General features: G+C 41.1%; 1 protein-coding gene across 16 annotated transcripts in view; it reads left to right on the forward strand.

Moving 5' to 3' along the window:
• The window catches only part of FGGY (FGGY carbohydrate kinase domain containing), a 283,064-nt gene that overhangs the window by 227,868 nt on the left and 33,305 nt on the right, over positions 1-21,891 (forward strand). For all 16 annotated transcript variants that reach the window (XM_058030720.1, XM_058030722.1, XM_058030724.1 and 13 more), the window contains 3 exons: positions 12,018-12,125; positions 15,805-15,866; positions 21,152-21,299. In XM_058030720.1, coding sequence (XP_057886703.1) covers positions 12,018-12,125; positions 15,805-15,866; positions 21,152-21,299 — 318 coding nt within the window. The remainder of the gene's footprint in view (positions 1-12,017; positions 12,126-15,804; positions 15,867-21,151; positions 21,300-21,891) is intronic.

The following is a 21,891-nucleotide window of genomic DNA, read 5'->3' on the forward strand; positions in this document are numbered from 1 at the left end:
TTTTTCTGGGCTGTGGAACAATGAAATGGAATTTTTGAGGGAATACAATAATTGTATGAAAACTTAAGAGTTTTCTGTTAGTTTTAAAATTTTGGAATTAACCTTATTTGCAGTGAGGGTTGTGAAAATTTGGGGTCAAATCCCATATTTTCTTTGCTCTGTGATTCTGTCAGATGATTGCCTTTCCTTGGTTCCCTCACTTGTACAATGAGCACAAAGTGAAGCTGTGCAGACAAAGATCTCTCCATTGCAAGGTGTGGTATGGGAGTGCTGAGTATCAAGGGCTCCATGGACAAGGGGCTATAGATGCAGTGCTGTTTATTCTTCTTAACAGCAACAGTTCCCCCAGTCAGGCAAATTCCATCAGTCTTTGGGCATTAGATCTCTTATTCTGGCTTTTCCCCTCCATTTCCAATTCTGTTCATCATCTCATGAATCACTAGTTCTTCATCTAAGTTCCTTGTTGCTGTTCCAGCTGTGAATGGGGCAATATCTTGGATGGGGCAAGCTCTTTTAGGGAGAAAGTAAATCTCTTGTCATGTAATCCCTCTGGGAGCAAAGTGGGGAGAAGCATTAGCTGCTGCTTTTCTCCCAGTGTCAGCTGGGAATCACAGTTTATGCTGAGTTCATTGTTTATAGCTGTGGGTGAAGGCCTGAGGTTCTCTCTCTCTGTTTACTCTGTCCTTGGGAGTTTGTCTCAGTAAGTAAGGGCTGAATAAACACCGGGTAAGATCCTCAGGATTTACCCATTTAGTTATTCAGATGTTTAAAAATATGTTTGAAATAGTGTGTGAATGCATGTCCCATATAATGTGAATCTGCTTCTAGCTCCATGGGTACTGCACAGGATTTATTAAACTGCAGCCATGATTCTGTTGTTGGTTGTGGCCTTCACTGATGTAGAAGGAACACTTAAATAATGGGAGGAAAAGGAAAAATCACTAAAATGAACTATATTATGCAAAAAACAAATAAGAAAGTCCTTAAGATGTGTGGGAAGGGCATCCAGCCACAGTGACATGGACTGGGTCTGCCTGGGAATCCTCAGAGCTTGGCTGGGGGTCCTGGAGGGCTTTTCTCAAGTGCCATGTAGGGGTAGAGTTTGTTTTGCTACTTGTGGCATAGCTGTTCCATGTGTACAATTCCCAACCTTTCAGCTTGGGATGAGGTCCCAGTAGTCTCCTAAAATAAGATTCTGCTGCAAATAATACCTGAAACATGTTTGTTTAGGAACCAGAACTGAAGATTGAAGGGCTGTGAGCTAAAGGAATAATTCTGAGATTTAAAAACTCCAATGTTCTTAGAAGAGACTTGCACTGGTCTGTAACATGTCATTGTAGTAAATTTATTTTCTAATGCACATAAGAATTATTTTCTTATTTATTTTCTAATAGAGATTTTTCATGAAAACTGGGGGTTGTTTGCAGTATCAGTCACTTCTGAAGACTTGGTTTCTTGTGGTGGTTGAAGATAAGAACACAAATTTGCTTGAACTTCCTCTTGCTGGAGACTGAGAGGATATTTTTGTGTAAATTATTGTATATTTTCTGTATTTCTATGATCTTCCTTAAGACACCTGTTACTGCCCACCATTAACAACAGGTTAGAAGGTACTGTATGGCTTTTGGGGTTTGATTTTATTGTTTTAAACACAAGAAGAGTTAGTTCGTACTGTGATGAGCTTTAAGGGATTTAACTTTCCATAGCAGCAAAATGTAGTGTTATCAAGTGGAAAGTTAAAATGGCTGTGCTGGAAGATTTATAATCTTAACACAAACTGGCATTTTGTGACAGTGAATATCTATCACTGGAGGAGAAGTAAAAATAAATGGGTGGAATAAATGGTTGTAACTCATTTGAGGCCCTGGATCCCCAGTGAACTATTGTTTTGAGAGGCACAGAAGTAACTGCAGTGAGTCATGGAGCAGCACTGCTGCAGAAGGGTCCAGAACAGCATTTCAGCAAGGACACAAGCAGAAGCCATGGGGTAACCAGACAACCTTTCAGCCCATTTATCACAGCACTTGCAGCTCCCATTTCAAGGAAGGCGACACAGTAAATATGAGCAAAAAAAAAAAAAAAAAGGTTAATGTGTATATCTGTATACAGACATTTCACTAAATAAAACAATAAAATAAATCAATGCAGAACTGTTAGTGCTTAAGTGCTTAGCAAAAAGCATCTGAATCCATCACAAATGGGGGCTTTTTTTTTTTCTGTTTTGGATTTTGAAAACAATTTAGCAGATTAAAGGTCTTTTTTTACCAATTTCTGAAGGAAACCTTGACCTTTGGGAATACAAAGAAAAGGATCATAGGCTACTGTGTGTCCATCGTGTACTTTCCCAAGCCGAAACATAAATAAGCTTAGTGTTAATGGATTCTGATAAAAAGCAGAAGTAAGTGGATGTGAACATTTAAGCTTGGAACAGTCAAAATTCATCTAATTTAAAGGGTTTGCTGCAAAGCTGAGCATTCAGTCAGGGTCCCTGACAAGACTTTTGAAGTTCTTGCATCTCTGATTTCGGCAGAAGGAAATGGTGGATGTTGACTGAGTCTGGAATGATTACCCCTGCATTCAATCCCATTTAACTTCTTCCAGAGCTGAAACTTTCAAGTCGTCCCAGGCTTAATTCCAGGTTTGCTTCCTGGAATAAACAGGAATTTAACCTCACACACAAGGAGGACAAACTTCACTGGGGTGCAGACTTGCTGTGCAGGACACCAGGATTGTTTTTTTTCTGTGCCCAGGGACAGTTCCAGAGGCAGATGCTGTGCTTAGACTTGTCTGTTCTCCTGGAGACCCCTCTCCTCAGTGACTCTGAGTGACCTGATAATCTGGCACTGCTCCCTAGACCCTCCTGGGCTCTCCCTGTGCTGATGCAGAATTTGTTTGATTCCCCTGCTCCAGCCCCTCTCTGGGGAGTGGTTCCCTATTCTTGAATCCAGTCTCTCAACCATCTGACAGTGCCTGTGAAACCCTTCATTCTGCACAACAAACAGCACCGTTACTCTAAAAGAAAACATGCACACTGAGGCCTCTGAGCCCTTTTAGGTTATGACATTTTTAGACCATCATTTGTTGGATCCCAGACTGCTCCAGGACTTGCCTCTTTCTGACAGGAATCTCAGGATCCAAATTCCCAGGATGGCAGAGCTCCCTAAGCCCAAGCTGCAGCTCCCTTCCATCACCTGTGGGGCTCCTGACCCTGATTCACAGAGGGCTCAGAGATTTTTGATGCGTCCTGGGTGAAAGCTGAGAGTCTGCTGCTCACAATGCCTGGGGAAAGTCATGGTCAGGAGATTGCTGGCAGAAGATCTTGTAGAAGGTTGAGAACTTTGTGTCTGTTCCACAGCATTGATTTTTACATTTCCATTCTCTAATTGTTTCTCTCAAAACAATTGCATGTGGTCTGGTGGGATGCTTAATTATTGCTCCTGATACAGCTGTAATTAAGCCATGCTCTTCTTCTAACTTGTGCTTCAGTGGCCAACTTCCAAATGCTCATGTCCCATTACAGCTCCCATCTTCTGCAAACAGCAGATAAAATTCAGCAAAGAACTGGAACAGGACTTGAGGAACACATTCAGACATGGCCCTCTCAGCTTCTCTTTCATTAACATCTTTGCATTTTTACTTAGGTAATAGTAAGGCTAACAAAATGAGGAGCATTTTTTAATTCCAGTATAATTTTTTTCTTTTTTTCTGTTTTTTTTTTTTTTTTTTAATTCTGCTTTTGAATTTAAAGGTTTGAGTGCAAAAAGTGAAAGTCAAAAGTTTACAGTAGGAGGGGTAGGTACCAGTCTTCCTCTCTATTTTCCCCTGGGGAAAATGGCAGGATTTTTTAATGTGAAAAGTATTGTTCTACTTAAAACAAATATCAGTTGTCCAGCTTGGCTGGTTAATGTTTAAAGCTAATATCATTGCCAGCTTCTTTCATAAGACTGGTATTTAAAAAAAAAAAGCGAAAATAAGATTTAAAAAATCCTTTTGTGCGATCGTGAAATAAGAGTAGGGGCAGATGAAGGAATGAACTGAGTAATCTATAGTGTGTATTTGTACCATGTCAGCAACTCCCAGCAGCACTCCTGGCCCTGGTTTCCTGTGCAATGTGCCAGGTCCCTGGGATCTGTCACACCATACACCACAGAGAGATGATGAGTAGAGGTGGTTTTGCTGGGCAACTGACCTCCAAGTTTTGCCCATAATAATTTATTCATGTGGCTGTACCCTAAGACATTCCAATACCAAACATACCTTGGGCTGAAAATTGATGCAGCCTATTGGAAAAAATACCCACAGCCAGCTCAGATGAAAAGCTGGACCTGGCTGCTGCCTGAAAATGGGGCCTTAGGAGGTGCAGGGGGTCACAGCAGTGAGTTAGTTTGGCCCCAGAGCATCCCCTGTCAGAAGCTTTTCTCAGAAATGCAGCTTCAAACTGGTTTCAATGGCAGATATCCAGAAAAGCTGCTCATACAAGTGCAGTCTCTGACCTCTTTATTCCCTGCCTGATCTGTTGCATTTTTAAATACAGTGTAGTAAAACAGGGGTGGTTTTTTGGTAAATATGATTTTTGTGTTGTTGTCAGTTTTAAACAACATTTTAATGGATGCATTCTCTTTTAAGAGCCAGTACCTTCCTTGTCTTTTCCTTCTCTAGCTGAATTTCTCTTTATGCCAGTAAATATAAACTACTTCTGCTGGTCTAGATTAATTCCTCTTTACACCAAGAAGTATAAGCTCAGTAAAAACTGAGTAACTAAAATGATCATAAGTCAATCTATTCTTTTATTAAAATCCTTTTTTTTTTTCAAATACCATTCCTTGTTTAGCCTTTAAAAAATCTAACTGTGCAAATGTTTAATAAACTCTGTGAAGTTTTACTCAAATTGATTCTTGTTAGATATAGAGCTGGGTTGTGCAGTATATAGTCCCAGTGTATAACTCACCTGAAATATTTTCAGAGATGAAGCAATCAAGTTACCCTTGGAGTGTGGTTTCTTTATTGCACATTAATCACATACCTGGTTTGGCCTCTAGTTTGTAGACCAGTTAATGTTTTATGGAGAATTTAGAAAATTAGAAATAGTTCTGCATGTGTGTCATTCACATTTTGCTGCCCTTCTCACACAGGTTACTTCTTGGAGTAAGAGGTAGCAGTAGTCCCCAAGAATTCATTTGTGTCTCCTAGTTTTAGGTTGTATTGAGAGTTTTGTCTGGGAGGTAATTAATGCAGGGATTGAATTTTCCAGCTCTCTGTGGCATAGCTTGGGCAATAAGTGATGAGGTGCATGTTCAGTGAGGCATTCATGGAAGTGTTTTGTATCCCCTAAGCCAGAATTCTTCTGCTGCCTGGAAACAGGTTACCAAAACCATCCGTGGGTGGGTGAGCTCAGGCAGAGCCCCAAAGTCCTCGTCCTCTGTCTGTTGTTGTTGTCACTTGTGTGACTTCCATCCTTCCAGTGGGATAAAGTGAGCTCTGTGCAAGAATTTCTGTGGTCTGGTCTTAATATCATGGCAGAGTAAATCTGTCACTGAGGATGGCTCAGGGGATGCCAGCCTGTCACGTGGGGCAGAGCTGGTGACTTGCCCACCACGAGCTATGCAGCTGCATAGCAAACCCATGATGGCCAGGGGACCTGAGCTTAAAATATAAGCAAATAAATTGCTGGCAGTGTATGACCTGTAGGAATCGGAATATTAATAAATTTTAATTTCCTTTGTGTCCTGAAGTACATTTGAAGTACGTTTCTTGTGTCCCAAAACCGTATTTTCTTAAATATATCTTGCATCAGGCTGAAACTAGAATACTGTATTGTGTTTAGTGTGTAATTACTACTACTAATAGACATATTTTAAGAAGTTGACTTGGTGCACCATAGATTTAACTTAGAAAATAGCCTCCAGAGCTATAGGAAAGTTTCATTTTAAACCCATTTAAAGCTTGAGAAATAATGCCAGGATGGCAATTTTAGAGTAGGATCAGTTCACTGAAACACAATTTCATGCCCCAGCTCTGCCCAGTTTATATATGTGTATATATATATCTATATGCCACCAGCAAGTGCTGTTATTAAATCACACATTCAGTAGCTATTACTGTGACCTAAGTTTGAACCAGAAACCTAGAAATGAAACATTCTTGGGTTTCCCTTTGAGTTCTTTCCTTTTTTTTTATGAATCTCTTTCATTCTTTGTCAGAGAGTTGGGGTCGAGTAGCTCTATAAGACCCATCTGTCAGCAGAAGCAAAATGATACAGTTTTCTTAATGCAGGATTTTATGCATCCATGTAAAGCCTCTGAATTGAATGGCTGTCAGTATTCTCAATCCACAGCCAGTCAGAAACTTTGAAAGTTAAAAGTCAGCAAAAAAGTTAATGAAAGTATTTGACTTGTCAGTGATCAAAGTCCAGAACTGTAAAGAGCATTTATTAGTTGGTGACTGATATGGTGCTTTTCCTTTTTTCTTTCTCTGCTCTCTCCATTAATATCTTAGATCTTTTCTTCCTACCTGTCTTAGCCTAACAAAAGCAGCTGTTATTCTGAATTTCTGCCTATAGAACCTGATAAGTGAGGTGATTTTCAAACAAATTTTCTGACCTAGCTACTCCTTAGCAAATAATTACCTTAAAAAGTTTTGGCTCTAGTGTGACTGCACTCTGAAAGTAGAATAAAGGATTAAACTTGCTTTCATGGAAGTGAGTGTTAGTCAAGAGTAGTTCCACAGAAATAATTTCCTCTCTCTATGGCATGTTGGAGGTAAATAGAGATGCTGATAGTGATAGCAGAGTGCTGCCACATATCAGAAGCTCAATATTAAAAAGCAGAAATTAAAATGGCAGAAGACGGATATAGCAATATACCTTGTTAATATAAAGATTTGCTTTTCAGGTAATAGTCAAATTCTCTGTCAGTTTTATTGAAGGAGTTTGTGTAAGCCTACAGCAACAGATGGTGTCAACTAGGGGAGAAAATTGCTGAAATTTATACTTCACAAAACTGCTCTCTCCAGCATGGTGTGTTTTATTTTATCTTGTCTCTGATTGCCCTAACATTTACATAAAGCTGAGGAGGAAACACAAGCATGTGCCTGATCATCATGGCTGGTCCAGGAAAACAGAGCTAAGTGAAACAAATCTCACAGTGCCACTTGCTCCTTTGATGGCATGGCTGGGTGCCCAGGTGAGGCTTGGCTGTGAAGGTCTCTGTTCTGTCCTGTCCTTGAAGCCAGGGACAGTTCTGAGAGCTGAACTTGGGATAAAGGCACTGACTTCTCTGATTCACTCACATGAGCTGTGAATTAGCCTCTCCTGCTTTTTTTTCCAGGTAGACTTTTATAACAGAAATGGATTTTTTTGCCTGCCTTTGTTTTAAAGGGAGAGGCAAGTGGGAAGGACTAATCTAAATTAAATACGTTACAGATCTCATAATAATGCCATTTAAGTAGGTCCTTTCTTAATTTACCTTAGTTCTATATAGCCTTTTATATTTTAAAAACATTTTTCATTTCTGTGGGCTGCCAGATGTGCTGCTGATACCTTCTGATCTTAGGTAGTTTGACACTGATTTTCCCAGCGCACGCCAGGGTTCAAGTCTGGCCTGTAACTCATCCAAATGATCTATTCATAACAAAAAGTGCCTTCTGGCAGTTGCACCACAGCTGAATATTGTTAAACTGAATTCATCCTTTCATTTGTTTCTGATTGCTCTATAATGTTTACATATCTTACATATTAGTATGATCTTTTATAAAGCACACACTGAGGTTAAACCCGCCCAGAGAGAACTTTTATTTCCCTTCTTCTCCCTTTCAGAAGGTGTGGAACTCTTTTTTTTGCTTCTTTTTTTTTTTTTTTCTGTCAAATGAGCAGGAATCTTGGAACTGCTTAGTGCTCGTTTCATCCAAAGCGATGGGGCTGAGCAAGCAGGAATGTGTGTGGTGGGGAGGCAGAGAAAGGTGACATTTCCTTGCACAGAAGGATTGTCCCCATCCCCAGACAGAGTAAGTGTGAGGTGGAATTGCCTGTCTGGGTGTAATCCGTGTCTGAGCTGGCATCGTCACCCATGAGGGCAACAGTCCCTGTGTGAACACGTTCAGCTGAAATATTTATAGATGCAGCTTATGACTCAAAGTCTGAACAGGTTCAGATTCCTCTCGTCTTCTGTCTTCAAATTCCTGCTGCATTAATTGTGCAGAGATCACTCTCACCTCTAGCAGAGGATATCCTGTGTTTCAGTTTCACTCTATATAAAAGATAATAAGTGTTACTATGTCTCACAGTGGGAGTGTCACAGGAGGAATTTCAGTTCAATGGAAGGCAGAAAATCTTAGGCTCCCTTTGAATTTGTATTTTAACTTCCAGAGAAGGATGACATCTCTTATTTGCTTTAAAAATAAAAATCAATTGCCCATAAATCTGAAACACATGTTGTTTTTCTACTAAAAAGATTAAGGATTTTCTTAAGCTCATTAAAGGAAAAAAAAATAATGACATTGATCCTCCTATATCACCATAAGAATGTCTGAAGGCAATTGAGAGCTGTAAAAGAGACATGGTGTTATTGTAACCAACATAGCCCTGTATCTGGAAAATTGTGCTTTTCTTTTCTTCTGGGTTCTGCAGCAAACTTTGCACTGTTTCTCCAACCTTATGCCTCTGTCTAGTCATGTGTTTTAGTGGGATTGGGTGGGATGTATACTCAAACAGAATTAGGACCTTTTATTATGAAAATACAAATGCCAGCTGCTGCGTGGCTTGAAAGATTTAATCACCGTCCAAATATTTCAAGGAGGGGAAATGGAAACCATTTGCTGTTTCTGATGGATATAGCTACAGGAGGATGCTCATCCTGTTGCTTCTCAAAGATTGTGTGTCTGTTTTGGGGAATTTGTTTTTCCCAATTTTCTTGCTTTTTGTGTGCATCAAAGCCTAGAGTCTGCAAATGTGAATTGAAGTCCTAAAGTGAAAGGGGGAAATGGGAAATCTGATTATGCCCTATCATCAGTAAAGCCCAGCATGACAAGCCAGTGTTCTTTATTCCAGTTAAAAGTTCCCACAGCAACAAAACTGATAACCAAGTGCCCTGCTGGCTTTATTCATCAGTGTGGCAATTCCCAACGCCCTCGTTTGCTCTGTTCATGTGTTGAAAGTTTGCTGGAATGTGTACAAATGGTACTTTGGTGGTAAGAGGATAGGAAGGTCTTAGTGTAATGTGAGAAGAGCCAGCATGGAAATATCCTGTCCTAAATTCCTGTGAGTGTCCAAAACACAAAGCCAGAAGTACTGGCTGCAGGGAGAATTTGGTCTTTTAATGAATCTAAACATTTTCACAGGAGAATTCGGTAAATGGTAGACTAATGACAGGAAAAAGGTGTGGGGTTTGTATTTTATTTTATAAACTCTATTGTCCTTCTGGATGTTGAGACTTTCCCCTGATTTCATAAAGCATCTTGATGCCTTTAATGTGCTTTGGCTACTTGTTTTTTTCAGGTGACACACCAGTTGGATCTTAAGCTTGATCCCTTTGCCATAACCAGATTTTTCCTTCAGGAGACTGCAGAATCCTGCAAAGTTCTCTGTATCACAAATATTTTGAGATAAGCCTTCAAAACCCCAGGCCCCTTCTGCCCTAAATGTACCTTGTGACTTCCTGGGACACTGTGCTGTGTCCATGGCTGTGGGGTGGGAATGAGTTGGGATGTTTGGGTTCTCCCCATGCTTCCATCACCAGCTCAGAGCAGATACTGACTGGGAACTTTGACCACATGCTGTGTTCTCAGTAAGGTCAGTGAAGTGGAATTGGTCTAAAAATCAGCTTGTTTTAGGATTTGCTTTTTCTTGTGCTTCGTTTTGTTATTGAAATCGTAAAAGAAGGCTTGCCCCATCGAGGTGCTGAAAACTCAAAGCTGTATTAATTTGTAGTTTTAAGAGAAAACAAAACAAAACCAAATGTCTTTGCAATGTTTTTGACGTAGCTTCGTCCACTTGGAGTCATAAATGCCTTTGTAAATTCAGTGCAGCTATTCTTGCTCTTTAATGTGTTTAGTCAGCCAGAATCTTACACAGACACACAGACACATGTGTACACACACATCTGTAGGGAAAGTAAGTCAGGGCATCAGAGCTGATAAGGGAGAACCAAGCAGGATTCCCAGATTTGTTAGATGCCTTCCTGAGAGAAATCAGCATTTCTTGACACAGTGGTGATGTATTTTGAAAAACAAATTTTTGTTGTTTTGTTTTCCTACTTAACTTCCTGACAAGAATCAGCTGTACTGTAAGTTTATGGCTTGAGCAGACTATTGTTTGTGCAGAAACCTCCCTGCTGCTGTATTTACTAAACATGTGTGATGCACAAATGCCAGTAAACTGCATCTTGGAGCATATTCCCTACTGGCTAGTACAAACTGCCTTTAAAGTTCAGCCTGTTTAAATATAGAGAGAATGTGCATAGTTTGACAGGAACAGGCCTGAATTTTTAATTATTCTCAAAACTGTTTTGATGTGAAGTCCAGGCTTTATTGAATTCAACAGCAAACCTTGAGCATCGTTCAATGGGTCTAGAATTTTGCTATTGAAGAGGAAAGTCTAAATGCAAAACACCCCATTGTCCCATTGACTAAGACCTCTCTTTTTGCTCTTCAGCATTGGAAACACACAGACTGATTTCGTTAGGGAACTAATTCTCTTGTATCCTTCTCTGCTAGTAGTTCCCACCTTCTAGAAAACAACAGTTGCAGATTTAGCCATCATCAGTGGGAAGTGCAGCATAAATCATGGGATGGTGTAGGACTGCACTGCTGTTCTCTTTTCCCAGTGAACTCACAGCTGTGTCTCACTTGAGTGTGGAAGAGAAAACATGGATCCTGCTTCCAAGAGAAGCCTGGCAGGTAATGGATGGCCCGTGTCCTCCAGTCCCTGCTGCAAGAATTCCATGTTCAACCAGGGGGGAATTCGCAATTAGTCTTTGGAGCAAGTCCTGGGACCCAAGTCCTACCATCCCATTTCTGGTGTGTGCTGGCCTTGCTTGCTAGACTGCACAGTGATCTGCTGAACCAGGAGGGAAGTCTAGAAAGTCTGTCTGGTCTATTGAAAGTGAAACCACTTTGCAAGAGGAAGAAAAATGCCCTCCACCCTTATAAACTGGTAATTTGCATCTTCTGAAGGAGAGAAAGGAAATGAACCAGTGTCTCCCACATCCTGAGTGGTCTAACCACAAAAGCAGGGAGTGCAGGGGCCAGGCTGTCACTGTGCTGGGGATATTGGTGTGTGGGTGGTGGAGCACTGCTCTGATACCTGCCTGATCTGCCCTCACAGCTAGGAGTGGTTTGTGTAAAGCTAAGCCTGAGTGAGGGGCAGAATCTGGTGTTTAGCCAGGCATGTTTGCTGCTGAAGCCAAGCAGATCCCAGCCCAGGTGTGCACCTGAGGAACCCAGCTCTCCTGGCACTGTTGTGAGGGCCCAGGTGGAGCTTGGGCTTCCACTGCCAGCATGGAGCTGATGGCAGCTCTCAAGGGACACCACTGTCCTCTGCCAGCAGGATTCCCTCCTCATTCTGAGCTCTCCAAATGTACAGGATGGGTGCTCTGGAAGCTCCTGTGGCTGATTACAGTGCCTGTGTTTGCTCATCCAGTCAAGCAGAGTATTGTATCCCACTAGTCACTCTAAGTAAGGCCTTTTTCTGGAGAAATGAGGCAGTTTCCCTCTCTCTGTAAAATGCATCTCCTATTCCTGAAATTTCTTACTTTTTGTTTGGCCAGGCCCAGCTGTTCTGTCAGTGGGGATGGGTGGGTTGTGGGCTGTGTCTTGTCATCTAAAAATTATGTAAATGGGGGAAAACATTTTTCCATGCTTTTTTGGAGTAAATTTACCTGTATATCTCCACTTCTGTTGGTAATTCCAGTGGAGAAGCAGGAATTGTCTCAGTATTGGACTCTGATGGCTGCCAAGCTTTAATTTTGAAGTTCCTACTTTGACAAGTACTCAGATTCACTAGAGCTTTCTGTTGTTTTTTCCAGGTGAGTGAAACCCCCATTTTTGTGCCTGGTGTTTGGGGACCATATTTCTCTGCCATGGTACCTGGACTGTGGTTGAATGAGGGAGGCCAGAGTGCTACAGGAAAACTGGTGAGTGTTTGGAGACTGGCAATTCAGACCTGAAACACCTCCATAAGATCATGGGATGTACCAGGCTGCTGAAGGCAATTAACAATTAGATGAGTGTTATGTCTGTTATGTAATACTAATTTGCATAGAGATAGGGGATTATGTACAGGGCATGTCTTCCTTTTATGGTGATGGTAATGATTATTGTAATTATCTTACAGGCAAATTGGCTTCATTGTTTGCTTTAACAGGAGGCTGACACAGAGTGTGAGGTGAAGAAAATGATACATATTGTATTATATAGATCAGTTGTGTTCATTGATGGACATAAATGAAAGATATAGGGGCAGAACAGTAACATGGTAACATATTATTCCATCACCTCAGTTGTTTCCCTGAATACAGAGAATCTGAAAGTACTAGGTTAATTTAATTTACCAATAAAAATTAAAGCTAAGCAGGGTTCACTAAAAAAATGAATCTTTGTATTTACAGGAAGGCAGTCAGAAGTAAAACATATCAAATTTAAAGAAAGGCTGCATGTACACTTCAGTATTTAGGCTTGAGTCCAAAAGTGTCAGCAAGTCCTTGGTGACTGCTTAACCCTGGGGTTTCTGGATCTCCTTGTGCTGATGCCTTGTGAAGGCTGCCCTAGAACAGAGACTAGACAGAATTAAAGACTAAAGCAGGGATTTATTAAAGGGCCTCAATGGATCCACCTTGGGCAGCACAAGAGCCCAGCCAGGGCTACACCCAAGATGAACCAAAATGGTCATAAAATGGATGGCCAGTCATGGGGCACATTTTTATAAGTTTTGGTCCATTTGCATATTGGAGTTAATTGTCCAATTACAGTTTTAGCCTATGAAGTTCCATCCTTCTTATTTTTTCTGTCTTCAGTCCACAGTCTTTATTCTCTTGGGCCTGAGATTTGGATTATTTGTCCTTGGTCCCCAGCTAGAGCAGGAATTGTTTTGTCTCTATTCTGTGAAGAGAGCTCACCATTCCCTAATATGAAGTCTAGAGTTACACACTAAAGCAGCACAGAATGTGAAAAATATAAAAGCCAAAACCTGAGGCATCAGTGTCACCTTGCCCAGCCTTAGGATGCCCTGGCTGCCCTCAGGGCTGAGCTGCAGGGGCCTCTGGAGAGGCTGCAGGAGAGAGCCCCAGGCCTGTGGGTGTCCCTGCAAAGCCCCAGTGCAGGTGGGTTTGTTCTGTCCCAAACTGCAGCTGTGACCACTCCTGACTCAGCACCACCCATCTCTTTACAAGCCTGGAGGTGGGAGTACATGGCCAGGAAATGCACTGGGGCATTGCTGCATTTAAACATTCCATATGGAACAGTCACTGAATGAGAAGCAGAAATCCTCCTGGATCAGGAAGCCCAGACACACCCCAGGCTGAGCTGTGACTGGGATTCCTCCTGTGCTCTCTCCTGACGTTCCTCTGTGTCACAGCTGCAGTGGCAGAGTCATTCCTCCTCCTGCAGCCTGGCTTCCCACCCCACCTCCAGCCCATCCTTAGCCTTGTGGCTAAAAACTTTTAAATTAATAATTAATAATAATTTTTAATAATTGCTTTTGCAGCCAGTGGGATACGTGTGCTTTAAATTTTTCAGGTAAAGATTGGGCTAGGACCAAAAAGTGTCCCATTTTACAAATAACTGCTACAACCAGACATAAAATTAAATAATATCCATATAAAATAATAAATGAATGCTCATAACACTACCGTTTTTCAAGGAAAATAGCAAATCTTGTGTGCTGCTTTGCAAGAACACTTTTGAGAAGGAAGTTTCTGTGTGCTTAATTCTGAACAGGTAAATACACTTATCTAAGTTCCAGACAGGATACAGGCAGCCAGTAGTTGTTCTTGGCTGGCTCACAGTGGTTCCACACTTTAAATGTACAATGAGAGTTAAGGCATTTGAAAAAGATGATTTTAAAAATCCTTTCCTTTCTTGTACCAGAGAACAAGGTGTTCCTGAATCATTAAAAAACTTACTGGGAAAAATGAACAGTCTTGTTAGGACCCATAGCAAAAGTCAGCTTGAAGTACTGTTAGGAATATTAGGGAAAATGTCTCATTAAAACACTCGTGGAATATCCCCTGTGGTTTCCTTGAGGTGGTGTGAACAGAAGACACAGGGAGCCATGGGAGGAGACACAGCCATGTGCACTGTGTAGGGTACACTGCATTTATTATCTCTGTCGTTTCAAAGCTCCTGCTTTCTCACACCTAAAGTTTTCAGAAAACAAACCAAAAAAAAAGGAACATGTTTAGGGATTCTTTCCATTGCTTGATCAACAGCCCAAGGTGAATTATTTTCATAAAATTTGAACAGTCTGATCAAACTTTTTAAAAGTAAAGTTGATCCCTTTAAAAAGCTCAAATTTTTGGGTGATACTGCTGCAAAAGAAATCACTTGGATTTTGAAACTTGTTTTAGATAGAGTCCAAATGAAGAATTAAGAAGTCCCTTATTCTGCAAATTCTTGTTTATTTGTATATTCAATGGGGTTTTACACTACATTTTCAAAATTTATAAGAAGAAATATATTGCAAAACAAAGGATGGCATGACATCATTGCAAAATGTGAAATAAAAATAACAGAAAAGGGTTTCTAGATGCATCCCTCATGTGGCCATGGCTTGAATTAAGGGCAAACTTTGTAACTCCTGTAGCAGTTCTGTGTAACAGTGTTTTCAGAGCAGACACCTACATATGATGTTTATTTATGGTTTTATTTCTGAATTTCTGAGCTGCCCCTGTGTTCTGCAGGATTGCAGAATTCAGGCCTGAGCTGTGCTTCTGGTGCATGCACACGTTTGGCCTCTGATGCTGATCTCAGGGAGAACAGACATGCATTATTTTCTTTGCTGTGTTCACATGTGTATGCTTCATTATGTGGTTCAAGACTAGACTCATGCTGTTAAGATTAAATACCAATGTGATTTGCTGTCAATAAGTACTGCCAAATATACTCAGTGCTCTTGAGTAGCTGTAGTTTTGCCTCCTTAGCTTTTACTGTCACCTCTGATGGGATATTACCAAGAGGCCACAAAACGTGCTGAATTATTGCCTTAAAAGCCCATATTATTCTACCTGATACTTTGTTTTGTGAGTAATGGTAACCACTCTGGAGGGAAAGGACAAGCTGATTTATAAATTCAGCCAAAGACAGAGCTTATATTGATCTTCTTTTATAGCAATAATTGCTTCTCAGGGTATACATTTTGTTTCCTGCAATGAATGCATGAGGCATCTATCAGGATGACAACACACCTTGTGTTTTATCATAACAGTGTGAAAGAGAAAGATGATGCAGGGATTTGGGCCAAGAAGATGCTTCTGGTAGAATTCCAATGAGGATATCCATGCAGAATGGGACAGGCTAGAGGACATGCAGGGGGTGTTGGACAGGAAAAGAGTCATTCTTTCACCTTAATCTCCTGACTGAGGAGCTGCATGCTTAGCATTTGGCCTGGGTTTGGTGCAAGGTTGGTTGTTTTTCTTACTGTTTAAATGCCAAATCCTGAATTTCAGTGGGAGTTTTGCCATTGGCTTTGCTAGGATTAGGATTTAACACTTCATGAGTAATTTAGAAGCTCTCTTGTCTTTTTTTAGAGCTTCCCTTTTCCAGGATTGAATTTTCAAGATGTAATCATCCTCAAAATGTTGCTTTTCTCTTTTTCAGATTGATCATGTGGTGCGAGGCCACGTCGCCTTCCCAGAATTGGAGGCCAAGGCTGAAGCCAGGTCACTGTTTTATTCCTTTATCACATACCTGCCTCACAGACTGAAGCACACTGTATTCCCAGCAGTGAGAGTCCTCACTCTCACTCAGGGGAATTAACAGTCTGATAGCAGGCTGGAACTATTTACAAAGACTTCCCAAATGATTGCTCATAAATGTAAGATTTAAACTCCCCTCAGATACCTTTGGCATATCAGATACCTTTGGCATATCTAAGTAATCTTGTTAACTTTTTGCTTTTCTATCCAGCCCAAGGTATTTCTTGATTCTATAGCACCAGCCCTGTTCAGCAGACGTCCATGCCTTGGGCTAGCAATATGTCTTAATTTGTAGGTGAAATAATTAAGCTCCAAAGATGGGATGTAGCCTAATTAGGAATATATTATTCAGTATTTTTGAAACAGTCATCTAAAGGAAGATGTGGCCACTGTATGAGAAACTCCAGCTTGCCCCACAAATAGAACAGAGAAACACAGGATGAATTTTCAGACAAAGCTTTAAATGGAGGGGTGACTTGGAGGTACCTCTAGGATTCCTTGAACAAGAGGCTGTCTGTGATGTGGAATTTGAGCTTGTTCTGCTTTAGAAGTAGATGAAGACAGTTCAGACACTTCTGTCAGGCCTGGACTTCCTCAAGCTTTTTTGGCTTGGATTCATTCTGAGATGGTTCACATCACTCCCAGAGAGGTCTTAGCTGAACAGTTGGGCACGTTGGATGAAAATGTGATTCTTTTAAATGTCTTTTTCCTCCTTAGATTAAAGAAAAAGCCCAGCAAACTTGGCATTTTCCCTTCAGTTTCTCCCTCTGGTCTTTGAGGCAGGGCCAGTCCTGATGGATGGATTAAACACGTGCTGATACAGAGATATTTTCAGTCCTCCCTGGGGAGATAAAGCTCTACCTGGTTTCTCTGGATGACCCTTCCTTGCCTTGCAGGGCCCACTGCCTTACTTGTTTGTTAAGAACTTGACCAGGATTCCCAGAAATACATTGGACTTCATTCAATATGAAACAGATTCATGCTTCCTAGAATTCTCTTTGTTGTTCTTTGGAAAAGGAAATCAGGAAATAAATGCATCTGTGTATGTTTGGAATAAAGATTGAACTGGGTCTTTTTCAAAATTCTGGCTTCCAGGCCATTTTTCCAGTGCCCCCATTTGAAGTATGAGCATAAGACAAACAGTTTAGTCTGTAATGCCAGGATAAACCATTTTTTTTTGTGCTGGAAAAATGCCTATGGAGTATCCTACTTGTGTCTGCTGGGTCTGATACTGAACTGACTGACCACAAACAATGCCACAGTGCAGAAATTGAGATTGTGATGTGAACAGGACACTAAACACAGAATATTGGCAGTAGAACTCCATATTATCCAAGGGTCTGGTGTCATAACTTCGGATTTGAGTCTCCTGCAGTTAGTAACATGGTGGAGAATAGCACTGATAGTAAGAGTTGTGATATTTTATTAAAAGAGTGATAATATTTTACTAAGTTAATTTGCTCAGTGGTATTTTTCTAATGCTTTCCAGGTATCACTCTCCTAATGAAACATCGGTATTGCTATAAATTTACTAAACAAGTCTCATATTAATTCTCTCATCTTCTGTCTCTCTGTCCTTCTCAAATATTTATTAAATTTAAAGAATTTCATTTGAATGAACAAAAATCAGGAACTTTGAAATTTGAACTTGTTTTTTCCTTTTTTTTTCTCCTTTCTATTTTTCCATGATTCCCCAAACTTCAGCCTTATCCTGGATACAAGTAGCAGCTGCTGTTGGCCAAAACTCTGGATTATGTGTTTACCTACATTAAGTCATATACACAGAATAAAAATAATCCCAGAACCACAGAAGGGTGTGAGTTCGGAGGGACCTTAGGCCCACCCAGTTCCATCCCCTTGCCATGGCAGGGACATCTCCCACTGTCCCAGGTTGCTCCAAGCTCTGTCCAACCTGGCCTTGGACACTTCCAGGGATCCAGGGGCAGCCACAGCTTCTCTGGGCACCCTGTGCCAGGGCCTGCCCACCCTCACAGGGAAAAATTCCTTCCCAATATCCCATCCATCCCTGCCCTCTGCCACTGTGAAACCATTCCCTGTGTCCTGTCACTCCTGGCCCTTGTGATTGTCTCTCTTCATCTTTCTTGTAGGCTCCCTTCAAACATGGTACCTTGTTTTGGAGGATTATTGGTGATGATAAATTATTTCACTGGAATTCTCAGCAGAACAGATCAGAGAATTTGGTTTATTATGTTGAAGGATATTCTCTGTGTGGCTGTAGGAATTTGAGTCAGTTCAGCCATTGCAGATAGCCATGGAGGGGAAACTAAATGAGGATTCCATACTTTGGTGTGGAATTCCATATTGCCTTTACTTCCCATGCTGGGTGCAATGAAGAGTTAAGCACATGCATGTCTGGATCATTAAAGAAAAAAAATCAGAGGTCACAAATCCATGCCTCTTGGCTGCTCTCACCTCCTTCTGCCTCCCCAAGCCTGTCCTCCCTTTCTCCTGAGGCTGCTGAGAGGTGGGTTTGGAATGGCAGGTCCCTGCTGAGCAGCTGATCTGGGGAGTTTCCCTGTGCAAACTCTCCTTTGCCCCACCAGAGCAGATTTCCAGCTCTTTTAGCACCACTGCAGAGATTTGTGAGAGGCTCAGACAAGCTCTGACCACTGCTGCTGAAGGCCAGGCTTGTGCAACCCTCCCAGTCCTATTCCTGGGCTCTATCTTACCCTTCTTTTACTGGAAGTGGAGAGGATTGAATTACACGAGGATTTTCTGGACAATTTAAATGTAGCATTTGGTCTATCTGATGGGCACAATCTGTGTGCACCAAAACTTGGGGTTTTTGGGCAGTTCAGTGAGTTGCAGAAATTGCTGTGATGTTATCACTTTTGCTTCTCATGCTACATATTGTGTGGGTCTGACATTTAGTCATCACTGCTCTGTTAAATCCTGTACAGGTATATTAGAGTAGGAAATTAAAAGAAAATAATATGATCCTTTTGGCTTTAAAGTTTAAATAATTCTGGTTTCTAGAATGGCCATTTCTAATCTGATAGAGAAGGAAAGTGTCTAACTGGCAGCAAAGTTTGTGTCCCTTGGCACTTGGTGAAGTGCTGGTTTAGGGCAGAATTCCTTTTCCTATAGATCTCAGTGCCATTTCCTCATCTAAAGAGATGTCTCCTGAAAAGAAAGCATTGAAGTTACACACACAACATCCACCAGCAATTCTGGCATCTTTCTGGCAGAATATAAGAATCATACTTGGCAGTTCTCTGTGTCTCTAGATGGTTTAGAACCTTTTTTTTTTTAATTTAGAAATTAAAAAAATTAGGATTTTTTTTTCCCCTGAAAGATACCTGCTGGCATCTTTCAGATTAAATACCAACCCCTGGTTGCTTTCTGAAGTTGTGTCCCACGTATGAGCACAGCTCTGGGCAGCCTTGCATTGATTTCTTATTCTCCACTTTCAGCACAGTTCCTTTTACATGGCAGCAGCTCATGCTCAGCTCTGCCGGTCAGAGGCAGCTGCCACTGATACTTTCACAGAGAACTGAGTAGAAAAAGCAGGAGGTGATGGTGTTACACTGTGTTAAACACAAAGGTGGTAAAACCGGCTCTGGCAGGTGTTTGAGGGATTTTGCTGGTCACTCAGTCCAAATGTAGTGCCTTGAACCCTTATCTATATTTAGGAAAAAAATAAAATGTGAAAAGGTGTGGGGGAAAGTGTAATTCCAAGGTTATGTGGATTTTAAGCATATTTGGCTCAACTTCAGCCTCCTTTTGTTCAAGTCCTTGTGTTCTGACAGAGCTGCACAAATGGCTAATCCTTGTGAGAGCAATGGAGAGGAGAGGAGAGGAGAGGAGAGGAGAGGAGAGGAGAGGAGAGGAGAGGAGAGGAGAGGAGAGGAGAGGAGAGGAGAGGAGAGGAGAGGAGAGGAGAGGAGAGGAGAGGAGAGGAGAGGAGAGGAGAGGAGAGGAGAGGAGAGGAGCTGGGATGTCTGGTGGTTGAGTGAAGCTTTCCTTTTTTATCCTTCCCAACAGTCAATCTGTGATTGAGACTGGAATTAAAACTACTTTATCCTTAGCATGTACTGCTTTAGGGATGGAGAAAACAGGGCCACTTTTACAAGAACAGGAAAGAAATGATGGTGACCTCCAAATTATCATAATTCGGGTCCAGGAAGACACATAAAGTACATTTAAAGGACGTGAATAATGATGTAAATTAGTCATTTTAATGTCTTCCAAGTGTACTTCATTTTGAATGATATCCTCTGATAATGTACACATGGTAAGGTATAATTGAAAAAACATGCAGCTGAATGGTTGAATGCAAAGTATAAATATACAGCTGCTAGTGGGTCAGAAGTCAAACTAGTAAAGCATATGCCAAATTCCCTTAGGGATCTCATTAGTGCATGATTGAATATACATGTAGAGGCTAAATGAATATCACTGTTTGGGTCTGCAGTGGATGAGACAATGACTAATCAATTGTAATTAGGGTTAGATGCTATTATTGACCCACATGTCTAGAATTAAATGCCCCACTTGGAGGTTTCCAAGGAGTTGGAAAATATCTATGGGTTTGTTTGTGATAGGATGAGTGTTTGAAAAAAATATTCTGAGTGCAATTGCAACATTTTTTAAATGGAATGTCACTAGAGTCATTGCAAGCCAAGGCACTGAAGAATTCACCATTAGTCTTAAGTCCAGGAAAAAGTCTGTTGGATATTGTGGAGTTGGGTGTAGCATCTGAACTTAGAAACAATCATATTTAGGCCCATGTTGGGCTCCTCCCTAAAATAGCAGCCACTCACTTTCTCTCCTCCACCCTTAGTGCTGCATTTTAATCATAACACACACTGAAATAATTATGGTTTAAAAAAGGAAAGCTGTACATCCAGCGCTATTGATTAATCAGAGAAATTTTTAAACATTTGCAAAGGAATTTGGTTTTCATTTCTGTCTGGAATCCTCCTTACTCCTCCCTCAGCTGTGGGAGAGGAGCAGCAGCAGCCCCCAAATCTCAAACAGCTCTGGGGACTCTTAGGAGTCAGTGGACAAGCTCAAGGTCATATTATCTCCCTTCATCCCAGGAAATTAAGGAATTCTGATGGCCTGTTGAGCCCACGTGCACAGAGATATCCTTGCAGTGCCATGGCCTTGGCAGGCAGTGGGGTTTTGCTGTTCTTTAGTGAGGTTTCTGCATCTGGTGGTGGTACAAATGTTTTATGTTTGAGGAATAACCTCCCCCCTCTTTTCCCAACTTGTTTTTCTTGCAGTGCTCACAGTATATATACATACTTGAACAGTCACCTGGATCTGATTAAGAAATCTTTGCCTGTGGGTTTCCTCACTGTTGATTTACATGTTTGGCCAGATTTCCATGGTAACAGATCTCCCTTAACAGATCTGACACTAAAGGGCATGGTAAGAAACAGCCTGTCTTTGCAAAAAGGTCAATACAGGGTAAAAAGGAAAAAAAAAGCAGTTTGGAAGGAGCTTTTCTTCAATTTTGAGAGTACTCCTCCTTAGCTATTTACACTATCCCAAAGGATTTGGGTTTCTTGCTGCGTTGCTGATGTTTCAGTAGAAAACCAGAGATTATTGTACTTGAGGTATCACTACAGCCACATTAATTTTCTAAAAATTTGAGGAATGTTCTGTGTGTGCAGGTACCTTTCCTAGGAATCACATTGCACAGCTCTTGCTGCTGTTATCTCACAGGTGAGATAACAAATCTTACAATTCATTGCAATGAATTTCAAGAGAACTTTGGGTAAACCTGTCTGGGAAAGGAATGAAATATTCTCACCATAGGTGGTTGATTTAAACAGCCTTTCAGCCCAACTTTCAGAGTTTGGGTGTTTCTCTTCCTTGAATTTACAATGGTAGATCAGCTCACTCACAAGCCAGGGCTGTGCAAAACTGTAACAGAAGGGTGTCATAAGAGTATAATTTGGTGATATCAAAATACCTGGTGATTAATGCAAAAATCTCCTTCAAAATGGCAAATTGTCCT

The sequence above is a fragment of the Melospiza georgiana genome, chromosome 9 (genome assembly GCF_028018845.1).
Source record: "Melospiza georgiana isolate bMelGeo1 chromosome 9, bMelGeo1.pri, whole genome shotgun sequence".
Classification (NCBI taxonomy): domain Eukaryota; kingdom Metazoa; phylum Chordata; class Aves; order Passeriformes; family Passerellidae; genus Melospiza; species Melospiza georgiana.